Genomic DNA, 13,024 nt, shown 5'->3' with positions numbered 1-13,024 from the left:
CTTGTGCCTGGTACCTAAAGCTGCAAGGATTGGTAAAATCTATTATCATTTTTTGTTTCTGAGCTTCCATGCATCCAGACTCTATTATATTTATCTTCCTAGCTTATGGTCTCAATTTTAATTTCCACTTTATTGGGTTGTTGTGCTATTGTTAATTATGGGGGCAGACTTAGATATTGACCATGTCTCTCTCAGTTAAAACTGAACCCAGGATAAAAAGATGAAAGTTCCCCTCATCTTTTGGACATAACGTTGCAACACATGATGAAGTTCAATAGTTGGTGTCAAGGAAGCTTAGCTTTATATTATTTCATGTTGTGCCTGACCTGAAGAGTTACATTGGGCCAATATAGGTACAGCTTTACGCTGTATCTAACTTGTGTTGCATTTGATATGGTGGTGTTTGATAAGGCAGTGTAGTGATTTCATTATTCTATATCCAGTCACTAACTTGATCAAATTGCATGTTGTCACATTGTCTATACAATCAGTGTTATGCGACTTACTTGAACCAGACCCACAACCTGGAGAGAGCTGCCCATTGGCACAGGTGCACATGTTTGGTCTGGAGCAGAACCCATCACCACACGTGTTCCGACAAATTGCTAAACAATTACAGAAGGAAAAACACTCAGAAACTGTCAACTTAGCATAAAGCATTCAAAGATATAACCAGCTATAATTAGGTTATCTTTAGCTATGTTAAAACCAAGAATTATTCATGACAATTGTCATTATATTGACAGTGAAATATTGGATATATTGATAATACTGTGGTAAATGACACTACACTGTTCTGCCCGCAGTGATGTTGAGCTGTTATGCAATGGACAGACTTTCTCAGTTTGGTCAATAATTAGTTTGCTGTGTTCTTGTTACAAAAACCTTTCACTTTTGACTGGATGGTATCAACCATTTCTTTTACCAGTTACAGCTTATCAACTGCTAAAAGTTGCATCTCAAATGAAGAGAAGAGGGAAATAAAATTATTCAGAACAGGTAAAATAGGTCTAGTTAGATAGACAAGAGAAACAATCTAAATGTAAGGGAGAAAAGAATAGAGGAATGGAGAAGCAAAGTGAGAAAAAGTAAATATTTTTACTTTCATTTAAAACGATTAAGTTTGTGTGCTAATGATGGAAATACCTGAAACCTACGAAGCTATCTGACTACAAGTGTAAAATCTGGCACTGTCAGAGTGTGTGAAATGGACTTTTATTTTAAACATTAGCTGGCTAAGGACTCATTTAAATTCATAGCCAAACAAGGTTGATCAATTGGCCGGCTACATTCCTAGAGGTTGCATCACATCACTCCCACCTTCAGTAGTCAATCAGCAATTTATTTTCCTATTTTGAATATTTCTGAAACGAATAGACAAAAATAATCATAGGATGTAAGTGAAGCACGATAATTGTGAAAGTCACTGTGACTTTTTCACAGATTGCTGGCAGTGTCCAGGACATTTATCTTCAATTCTTGGAGTCTCTAGGACAAGCCTGGAGGCTTGGCAACCCAACACGATAATCCAAGGGCCAATGTCAGCTGCAAAACTGAGACTAGGTGGAAATATTCTGGGTTATTTTTGGAATATGGCAGTGAAACACTGCATCAGTCTCAGACCAACTCCAAAAATGGTCTTCAGCGCGACAATATTATAGGCTGGAATTAGCTTTGAAGGGAAAAAGCATGTAACCCAAAGAGGCCCAGATTAAATTATGTTTCCCCAGTGGATAGAGCTGGCAATACTTACGCACAATACATTGGTTACCACCAGGCAACGTTTTCCATCCAGGGCAACAGTAAGAATGAAATCGAGATCCGCACACATTTGGCCTGAAAGAAAATGAAACATAACAGTTACAGAGCTTCCTGTGACCCTAATGATTGCTATAGTACTAGCTGAACTCAAACTTACAGTGAATGGTGGAGCTGACATTTAGATAAGCTTATTGCAGTTACTCCTTCCAATCACCCTCTATATCCATCCTGCTTGCTTACAGTGTCATGGTTGTAATATCATAAGACGAAAGTAATGGAATAAGTTGCCCTGAAAATTGCAGTTTGGTGCTTTTTATACCAATCTGATTTGAAAGTTTCATTCCAGGCATTTCCTGACACATGCAAAAAACTATTTGGGGTAACTGTATAAGTTTACACAAACGTGCAAAAGTGCAGCAAGATCATAATTTGCTTCAAGAGTAAATATGCTCAAATCATAGTAGCCATAGTTTAGAAAGCTTTTGGTTTCCATTCTTGAATCTAAATGCAGCCTCCCGACTGGAGACATGCCTGCATTCACTCAGAAAACATTCTTTGGTCAATAAGAGATGTGTCTGGGCAATTCATTGCCTCTCACTTAGGCGTCTCATCCTCAAATGCTTCCAGATAAGGGAACGGAAATATGAGCTAACGCATGAATCCACAGTCTTTTTTTCAATCTTCTTATTAATGGAGAATGCCTATCCATTGCAATAATACAAGTGTTTGACACTTAAATCCAACTGCCAATGTCATAATGGATCTTAGTAACTCATTTTCAGATCAGGTGTTCCACGCTAAACAGAAGGTGAAATTGAAATGTCCCATACAAGAAGCTGTTACTTACTTCAGGAACACATTGTCACCACAGTCAAAGTGATATTGATGCAACATTCAATGATGTGCCTGGATAATTCACTCTACTGTTTCTAGAAGCTTCCTGATAGGTGTATAATCTAGTTAGAAGGGTGAACTAATTCATTTCCCTGGCCCACTCCTGCACTGGTCACAACAAAGTCTGCATTTAAAAATGTGGCATTGGTAATAATATAACCAAATCTATCTGACTGCATATGGCTCAGTATAAGAAACAAGTCAGCTAAGTTCTTTAAATGACAAATAAAGAATAGATTATTGTAAACGGTACTCACTTAAGCTAGATGCAAAGATTATTAACCATCTTTTTAAACTGAATAGATATACACAATCAACCTTACATACACCACCCCCCAAGTCTAACATATATTGTCTTATTTTTGTAAAGTATTATCTTATAAGTACATTGGTCAATTAACAGTCAAATTTAGGAAAATGAATGATTCATAAATTGTCCCAAATGTTGGTCTGTAGCCCAAATCACTTAGCACACAAGCTGATGATATTCTGTCTTCTTCCTGGATCAGTCATGTCTGGCTGGATTTCCTTTTTCTGGAGACAGTGGTGGTAAAATCTGATTTCTCCTTTAGAACCCTCTACTTTTAGTGATGAAGAATGGCAGTGGGTTTTCAACGCACACTTTGGTGAGCGGTTTAAGAGAAGAAAAGAGAGAAGACAGAAATTGTTGCTGCTAATGTAAGTTATGTCAGACTGCGTTCAAATCCAACACTGTTTCAGCCATTAACTGGGTCATGTGACTTCTCTCAAAGTTTTGCAGATTTGGTGACTCCATCCAGGCAGCTTGTCCCTTGCATTTGCAGAATTATTGCTGCTGTGGCCATTCATATGATTTGTAAAGTTTTCTAAAGCAGTCTGTATAATACTTATACACAATTATAAACAGTCAATGATAATATAAATAAATATCTTGGATAACATAACTTCAGAGCAAGGGAATTCTGAAACATTTCAAAGTTACTTAGGGCAACTAATGCGGTAGGATTTTGAGGCTTTTGACAAGTTATCATGTGACTTTTCTCAAAATATGTACTTGGCTGGTTCAGATCAATAAAGACAATTTGAGCCAAGAACTGATGGCATGTAGATTTAATAGTTAAATTCTAACAACTTCGGTGGGATCGATTGATTTTGAACTATACATGTAAATAGTTCAAACAAAAATGGTGAAAAATTCCTCTCATCTGTCATTTTGTACAAATAATGCAAGTGAAATATTCAGCTGTGATTATGAATGTGCTAGCGTTCAGTACAGAGACACTAACGTAGATTCGCCTCCAGCAAGACATGAGGCTGATGGGAAATATTTTTCAAGATAGGTTTGGTAAACAGTTCCAGATATTTCTTATATCTGCACGCAACAATGGATCACAAGCAATACTTACACAAGTATGCCCTTGTTTACTATTATGCAAAAAGTAGAGACAAACAGAACTGAATTAATATCAATTTCAGGCATGGACCCAACAATTAAATCAAGAAGGTTGTATTATTATAACATCATATCCACACTTATCAAGTCTAATTAGTGTTTCTTAATTAATTGCCAGTTTGATGTGCTAGTCACAGTTTCCATTGCACCACCATCTACTAGACTCTGCAATCTGGAATACCATCCCTGAAACCTCTTCACTTCCCTTATGATACTGTTTAAAACATACTGCTTTGACCAAACTTCTGGCTGGCTGTCCTATTATGGCTTGGTCTTCCATTTTCCCACTGTAGTCACTATGACATTTACATTGACTCCACCGTCCCCAGATAATGCTCTCATGAAACAACTTGGGATCTCTCACTATGTTAAAGGCACTATATAAACGTAAATTGTTGTTCTTGCTCCTGAAGAACTGATTTGTACTTACATCAGTTTGAAACTCAGTCACCCCTAGATAAACAGATGCCGAAAGGAAATCTCAAACTCTGTATACCCGCGGGCCTGACTGTTGCACAAGCAAAACAACTCCAATGTAAACCCGAGATCCAAAGATAGCATGTTTTGTAATCATCTGCTTAAGTAGAAGCTCACAGTTCTAAACCCATTTTAGTAGCTGAGCTATTATTAGATAGACAGCCTTATTACTGTATGGTTTTATTCAGCCTGAATTACTAACTGAAGACTGATTATACCAGATAAATTAGTCAGTGCGCACTAGCCTGCAAAAGGAACAGGATGGGAATTAAAGGTTAGGGATATTTATCCATCAAGATATCAAATCTTATAACTGAGAGCTGTCCTGAGAATGGCTAAGGACTGCAGAGCAGGATATCCTCACAATTAGAAAGATAGGATGAAGTTAATCAAGTACCAATTAAGTGATATCGAGTTGTCTTTTAAAGACTGTAAATTGAATGAAAAAACTGAAGCAGGGGAAATGTTAAATTCCTGAAAAATAACTATTTAGAATAGAAGGGAATATGCTGAGTGTTAATTTTGGGACATTGAAAGGGCAAAGAGGAAGATGTAGTGGGATGTAATTCCTGAAGTCTAGGATGAACTAGAGAGATGAGTTCAGATACAGACTAACCACAGCTTTGTCAGTCATCTATTACAGTGTGAAATCCCCCTGAATAAATTACTATAATCACTAATCTCATACAAGCAGGACAACTTTGGCCTTAAAGGCAGCTCAGAAACACATAGCTCTAAACCCCTTCTAAGTTAATTTCTGTTGGAATAGTGTGGTATTATTATTTATAGACTTGGTGACCAAGCAGGATCATTGTTAAACTAAGATTTTGCTGATTAGGATTTGGTCCCAATGTAATGAAAAAATGCTTAAAGGATGTTCACATTTCCAAACTTTTTTCCTGAATTAAATCTCAAAGGCCAAACCAGTGAAATTTAAATTGGGTTATTAATTATTTTACTGTGTAAACCCACAGTGTGTAAACATACTTACTGTGTGCTTTGTGCTAGGGGAGAAGCATTGAGGAGTTTTGATAATTTATTAATGAACTGAGGCAAACACTTTGGACTCTAATGATCTTTTAAGGGCCCTAAAGCTGAAGGTTAGAAAATATAATTGGATGCCAGTGAAGCATAAATGCCTAATCATTTAGTTTCATTTGGGTTAAGGGATCACTATCAAGAGGATGATAATTCACTTGGGGTCTTGCTCCTGACCTTTAACCAACACCCCTGCCATAACATAGAATCATACAATCCCTACAGTGTGGAAGCAGGCTATTTGGTTCATCAGGTCCACACCAACCTCCCCCCACCAAAACAGTATCCCTCTGAGACCCAGCACGCCCTAGCCTACCCCCATAGCCCCTCATTAATCATGGCTAACCCACCTAGCCTACGCATTCCTAGACACTATGGGGCAATTTGGATTGGCCAATCCACCTAACCTATATATCTTTGGACATGAATGCACTGAGATTGGAAGTAGTCTAAATTGCACAGTCTCCAGCATGGGAGACAACCCCCTCCAATTTCTTCCACACTAGGCCTTGTGGGTTTGTGCTTTCATAACAATCAAAGCTTCCTTAAGATAAATAAAAGGAAAAGAATGAATCTTGAACACATGAAGGCTCGCACTCTCTTAGCCTTACGATTTCAGACAACTGACAAGTTTGACTGACAGCACATCCAAAATCCTCCCCACTTCATCCTTTCTGGTGAAGGTTTCATTCATTTTAACCTAAATCTGTCCGTTATCTATAGTTTTTAAAACGTCCTTAACTTAGAAACAGAAAGCTCCAGTCATGGTAGACTTTACTTTGCATGGTTTAATTTGTCAAATTTCCTATTTTGTCTTGACATGGTCCTCTATGAGGAAGAGTCTGGGCTACAAACGCTTTTCAAAAATCTTTGTATATTAGAATCTGTCATTGAGCCTTACAGTTCTTACTTCATTAAAAGTGTGTACAATCAGTAGGAGGTGGCAAATTCATTGTGACAGGCACTAGCAACACTACTGGTACACTTGTTTAACAACATACAGCTTCTAGAAGTGCAGCATAGTCTTCTTCCTTTGATTTCTTCCCAATTAGGGACAGTGACCAGTGAAGGTCAGTCCATTTGACAGGACTTCAGCAAATGAGAATTAAATTAGAATTGCAGCTCTAGAATTCAGACAACAGCACTGTCTCAGGACCTCAGTAGACGTGTTATATTCTGAGACTAGATACACAATATCTCGTATCATACAAGACTTTTTCTCTTCAGCTAGTTACAGAAAAATACCAACCTTAATTTGATAGAAACAGCATTGACAATGACTAAAATCCACAATGTTTTGATACCATGCACTGAATGGGCTGCCTTTCTATATTTTCCAAGCACCTAAGATTGAATCATCTATTAATTTTCCACCACAGTTTCCTTCACCACTCTTATTTCCTCTCCTGTAAGCATCAGCTTCCATTGGGCTACAGTTTCCAAGTGATTACAGTATGGTCCCCTGCACAATGGCACTGAATGAACAAGGTACAGCTCCCAGGATGATGACTTTGTTTGGAGTACAGTTCCTGGCACTGACTCTGACGAAAGCACAGACCCTGTTGCTGACTCTGACAGTGGGTAGACTTCCCTGGCATTGACTGTGACTGGAGTACAGTTCCCTGGCACTAATTCAGACTGGGCTACAGTTTTTTGGCACTGACTCTGACTTGGGTACAGTTCGACGAGTCCTGGCTGTGACCAGGGTATAATTTGCTGGGCGATGACTGTGACCGGGCTACAATTTGCTGGATGTTGACTGTGACCAGGGTACAGTTTGCTGGGCATTGCCTGTGACAGTTCTGTTTATGGGATACCATTCTAAAGCATGGAACATTTTTCCAAGTGTACCCCTTTCCTCAGCAAATGTCCAATCTTCATAAACCTGAACAGTACTTACCAAACACAAAGTACAGCAGCACAGCAGTGGGGGCAAGAGGTGACTGCAGGGTTGTGACCAAGTAAATTGTTCAGCCACATCCAAAGTGCCCTCATTCATCAGAATAAGCGACCAAGAACAGGAATCTTACTTGGTTCTGCCTACCTTCATCTATGTACACTAACACTAATTTTGGCCTCCAACACTAATTGGGTGGCACATTGGCTCAGTGGTTAGCACTGCTGCTGCACAGCACCAGGGAGCCTAAGTTCAATTCCAGCCTCGGGCAACTGTCTGTGTAGAGTTTGCACATTCTCTCTGTGTCTGCGTGGGTTTCCTCCAGGTGCTCCAGTTTCCTTCCACAATCTGAAGATGTGCAAGTTAGGTGGATTGGCTATTCTAAATTGCCCATATTGTCCAGAAATGCCTAGGTTAGGTGGATTAGCCATGGGAAATGCAGAATTACAGGGATGGGATTCGGGGTGGGTCTGGACGGGATGCTCTTTGGAAAGTCAATGTGGCTAGATGGGCTGACTGGCCTGTTTCCACACTGTATGGATTCTATAAACTAATTATCCCAACTGCATCCAAACAAGGAACCTGGGCCGTTCCTGATCTGCAGTAGCTATTGACTGAGCCAGAGACACTAAATAAGAAATTCAATCAAGCAAAGAGTTAAAAATGTCTGGCTTTGAAAGTTGCAAGAATGCAAACACTTCCTGTTGTTCGCTACCATTTGCTGAAGCAAACCCACAATTTGAAATACCAGTACTAATTGCTGTCTCCTCTCCCCTGAGCTTTTGTTGTAATGTGGATTTGTTTAAAATTACAGCTGTTGACCAACAAACAATGAAATTAATTTTGCTTCACGGTGGATGAAAGTCACATCTGCAAGTGATAAATATAAATATAATCTATTGTACAATCCTTCAAATCTGGAATTACACCTCAATTGATACAGATTGACAGAAATGACTATGCTGCCAATCAGATAGTTCATACACAGAGAATATTTACATCAGAACTTCTTTCCAACATAAATGGCTATTCTGTTGAAACAGACAATGAGATAATGGTTGCAAGTATTGGCCTCCAATAACCTAAATTTCCTTCCTCATTCTGCTAATTGAAGCCAGTTAGAACTTTTAATTCAAGCAGGAAATTAACGTGTTGAATTCATTCTCAATTAAACAGAACAGGTAAATTTCAAAAGACTAAATCTATATTTTAACCAGTCTTCCATCATTCAGTTTATATATTAGAATTATGCTGACAGTTAATCTCCATACCTCGTGTTCTATTTATGTCAGTGGATGAAGCCCAAGCTGGTTATTTTATTCTGGCCAGTGAAATCCGGTCATGCAACAAATAAGAGGGTGAATTGAATGGTATGAATGGATAGGTTTCTGCTGAGTTACACCACTGAGTTACACAAATCTTCAGAAGATTTAATGAAAGGTGTGGATTTCATGATATGGTAAATTGTGCATTGGTTGTGGAAGAAGTAGAGACTGCAGAAGGAATGGGTTGAGCCCATGATGAGGAACTTTTTGTAAAAGGGCTGTGGGTCGTTAGACAAATAGAATTTTTTTTGCTTCATACTTTCTTCAGTTATTATATTGATACAGGCAATATATAATTTGGAGAGATCTATGATTTGTGGTATGGTGGCCTTAAAATCTCAAATTCAAAAATTAAGATCAGAACTTTGCAACACTGCATTTTCTTCATATTCTTTGTCTTCTTTTATCCTTTCACAGGATGCAAGCATGGCTGGGTAGGCCAGCATTTATGATGGTTTCTGAATTGTCCTTGAAAGGTGGTGTGAGTTGACTTCTTGAACTGCTGCAGTTGCATTCACAATGTTGTTTGGAAGCAATTCAGAATTTGATCTATGAACAGTGAAGGAACAGCAATTATAGTTCCACGACAGGACGGCATGTGGCTTGGCAGGGAACTGCAAGTGATGGTTTCCCCATGCATTGCAGCTATAGGAGTGGCAACATCGTTTCTTCTTCCCTAACCCATTATACTAGCATCATACCTAGCTGAGCAAGATTGGGAGCTCATTATATGGGCAATCATAAGAACTTTGGGGTGTCCTGCAGACATCTGTATTGAACAGAACTACCAAGCATAAAGCTCAGTAATGCAATTAAATTCTCTTTTCAGTTTTCAAAGTAATGCTCAATCCTTAATAACTCTTTATCAATGAAGTGATTTACAAAACTGCAGTAAAGTGATTTCTGTAACACAAAACTACGCTTTCTTTACTACCAAACTGCAACAGTAACTTCTATATTTATGCAAAAATGGTGTGATTCCTAATGTTGTATCACAAATAGGTCCAGAACAGTTCTGAAGAGGGAAAGCCCTATGGAGAAGGCGATCTCTCATACCTTGTGTGTGACCTGTATGGAGTGTAATTCCAGTGTGGTTTAACCAGGGAACACTGGTGCAAATTTCCATGTGAATGTGTAAACGTTTAAACATGTAAAGCTCTCTCCTGACCAAGGAAATCCGAACTGGGCAGAAAATAAGGTCTTAGTGAGCTATTATGGTCACTTTGCTACAGTATAAATGTATCTGAATTGAATTTGTATGCACACTTCTGTGTCTAAACACAAAGTAGCACATTGTAAACCAGGTTAACATATGTATAGTGCAACAGAAAAAGGCTTTATTTTTTAAAAAGCTTGCGTTAACTGGTAATCCAAGGAGGTACTGACCTTTTAGATTTGGTCATGTCAAAAACTGGTTTATTTCTATGGTGAAGCTATAACAATACGGCATGTTCTTATACTTTTATAAATCGAGAAGAAAGGTTTGATGGAACGATTGTCAACTTCAGTCTCTCTGACGAGAAGCATTTTGAATGCAAAAGGAGACCTCACAAAATGCATTTGCACTCATGGATCGTTTTTGAGCCAGAGGGTCTTGATTCGTAACATGATCACGTGATAAGGGTGGGGGCAGAAGGAGGAGAATGGGACTGAGAAACCTATCAGCCTTGATAAAATGGAATAGCAGCTTCGATGGGCTGAGTGGTCTAATTCTGTTCCCAGATCTTGTGGTCTAACGGATTTGTTTTAGTTAGAAATGCATAGCTGCTTATTACCAAATATTTCACTGGGTTTCAAGTAGCGTGATGGGTTTTCGTCTTCATGCATTTTAAGGCAAAACTGCTTCCGCTTTGAACAATAGAGCAACTTTGTTCGTGCAAAGGGGTTGTAAGCTACACTCTGCACGTGTAACATTCAAAAGAAACCACACTTGGCTCATTTGCTCACCAGAAGAATGAATTATTCATGATCCTTCAGTCTGAATTGTGAGTCTGAGTGACGTAGACCATTCATCTCAACTGACACTCAAAGTTAATTGTAACTGTGTTTCAAAACGTTCGTGGAAAATCAACTCGAGGCGCTGTGGCAAGCTGGTCACCAGCAAACATACCGCGCTCATTGTCCTGTCACAGTCTAAACTGTGCAGCTTCTGGGCCTCTGCCAATACTGTGTCAGGGAGAATCTCTCATTCCTTACACACATCCAAGGCGGCCACTTTATCAAAAATGCAGACTTCTGTGAAATCTACACACAAGTTAATTCGGGTCCTGCATATTTTCATACGTTTGAGATTTGCACTGGCTCATGTTCAGCAGGAGAGAAATATTACCCTCAAGGTAAAATTATTGCAACCCTATCTTTCACAATAATCTCTGTCGAATGCCAAAATTGCCAACTGTGTTAGTTTTACCTACTATTTAATCCCACTTACAGCTATCTCATTTCACCGAGTTTCTCATTGTTTAACAAAAACCCAACTCATCAACATTGGCCATTTGAGACTTCCATTCATCAGATCTGAGCCTTGGAAAACTACAATCCAGGCCCAATGGATTCCATGAGAAAAGCAATGGAACCACAGAATGTGATCCCAAAACGATGATAAAAAAATTGTGGAATTCCACGTCACGAAAGAAAGGAATTTGCTTTCTCCTGCCAGTTCTAAACCCATTGCCGCTGTTTAGAATGGATTTCCTGAGGCGTTGGGAGCTCAGCTTAGCTGCTGTCTTTACAATCTGGAGCTTGGGGGTGTTAAATACATGGAAGGAAATTCACACAATTGACTTTAAAGTTCCAATTCGAACTTTTCTGTCAAATACGGGTTTTTGCAAGTGGATCCTATAAACTCCCTGTAGCTGTTGACATTTTTCCCAGTCCGGGCCAGCGTTCTCTCTGCACCCCCCACCCCTTTAAGATCTGTCTCTTTTCCCAAGTCACATTCCAAACAAGACAAAAGAAGCGCCGAGACCTCTTCAGAAGCCCAGCCCCAAAATCCATGGTCTTAACTCAAAATCTAATCTTCCCGTCATCAACAAATCCATCACCTTCCCGTTAAGGCTGTTCACCACCGAACATCCCAACCAACAGTTTTCTCTGCATTAACAACACAGCAAAATAAACCCCACAAAACTTTACAAATTCTGCAGGGGAGCGAGCGCGACTATCGACGGGGGCAGAGGATCAGTGGGTTAGTAAAACTTTCGGAGGATTACACTGGGTTGTCGCGTTTCGCCTCCTTTCAAAGTCGGTTCGTTTCATATAGGGACTTCAGACGCTCAGCGGTATTGGGGAGCAATGTAAAAATCTCATCCAGTTAGAATTACACACCGTTAAAGAGAACTATTCACTGTTCTCCACCAGCACCACGTTTCAAATGAAACCGACCTAATTCTCTGTTCTCTCCTATGAGACATTTACAGATCTTTTCGGATTATTTGCAATGAAGGATTAAAGTTTACCCTCTCAAATTGTCTTGACCTCGCCTCCTGACCCGCGATTGCAAATCTCTGTCCCCGGCTCCTGCGAAGCGCGGTGCTCCGAACTGACTTTCTTGTTGGCTCAGTGCATCTTCCAGGGAAGGAGAGATCAGGGCCGTGCATCCCAGTACAAACTTGGCTATCCACCATACCCCCATGTTGCGACCTCCTGGAGAACTGCTTCACACTCCTGTAACTGAGCAAAGCCACCCCCTCCCCCACGATCCACTCCAGTTGGATTGAAGACAGACAGAGAGAGAGAGAGAGAGAGATTAAAGGGGTGTCTCCAACTGTCCCACTCCCCCTTCTCTCACATCTGAGACAGGCAGCAGGCGATCCCGCGGACTGGATGGAGTAGGGCACTGGGTATTAAAGAAATAGGTAAGAGTTTATCATCTGCCGAGCAGCAACAGGACATCTGCTTCCAATCAGGAACACAGAAGAGAATTCCTCCAGGGTCGGGAGATCTTGATCAGCCCCAGAGCTCTTTGTTTGCTGGGGGAGTCTGGGCCGGGGAGGGAATAAAAAATTCTAACCCGAGGAGGGGGGGGGAGCTGGATCCAAACCGGGCAGGGAGGCGGTCCCTTTTGTCGACAATGGTGAGGGGGGCTAGAGAGAGAAACCCAGCGCATTCCTCAGCCAAACTTCTTCTCAACTTGCATGGGGTCCGAAATGAACAAGCAACAGCTGAACACTTTTCAGCTGCAAAATCCCTATTTGTCTA

At 40.0% G+C, this 13,024-nt stretch overlaps 1 protein-coding gene across 1 annotated transcript in view; it reads right to left on the bottom strand.

Annotated features, from left to right (window-relative positions):
• fbn2b (fibrillin 2b) overlaps positions 1 to 12,800 on the bottom strand; it is a 205,583-nt gene extending 192,783 nt beyond the window's left edge. Inside the window, exons 1-3 of the mRNA XM_048560154.2 lie at positions 12,283 to 12,800; positions 1,754 to 1,836; positions 507 to 605 (exon numbers count right to left, since the gene is read on the bottom strand). Of these exons, the coding sequence (XP_048416111.1) occupies positions 507 to 605; positions 1,754 to 1,836; positions 12,283 to 12,458 (358 nt within the window). The 5' untranslated portion in view covers positions 12,459 to 12,800. The remainder of the gene's footprint in view (positions 1 to 506; positions 606 to 1,753; positions 1,837 to 12,282) is intronic.
• Positions 12,801 to 13,024: the final 224 nt, after the last annotated feature.

The sequence above is a fragment of the Stegostoma tigrinum genome, chromosome 30 (genome assembly GCF_030684315.1).
Source record: "Stegostoma tigrinum isolate sSteTig4 chromosome 30, sSteTig4.hap1, whole genome shotgun sequence".
Classification (NCBI taxonomy): domain Eukaryota; kingdom Metazoa; phylum Chordata; class Chondrichthyes; order Orectolobiformes; family Stegostomatidae; genus Stegostoma; species Stegostoma tigrinum.
The sequence above is the reverse complement of the archived record's forward strand: the minus strand, read 5'-3'. Positions and strand labels throughout refer to the sequence as shown.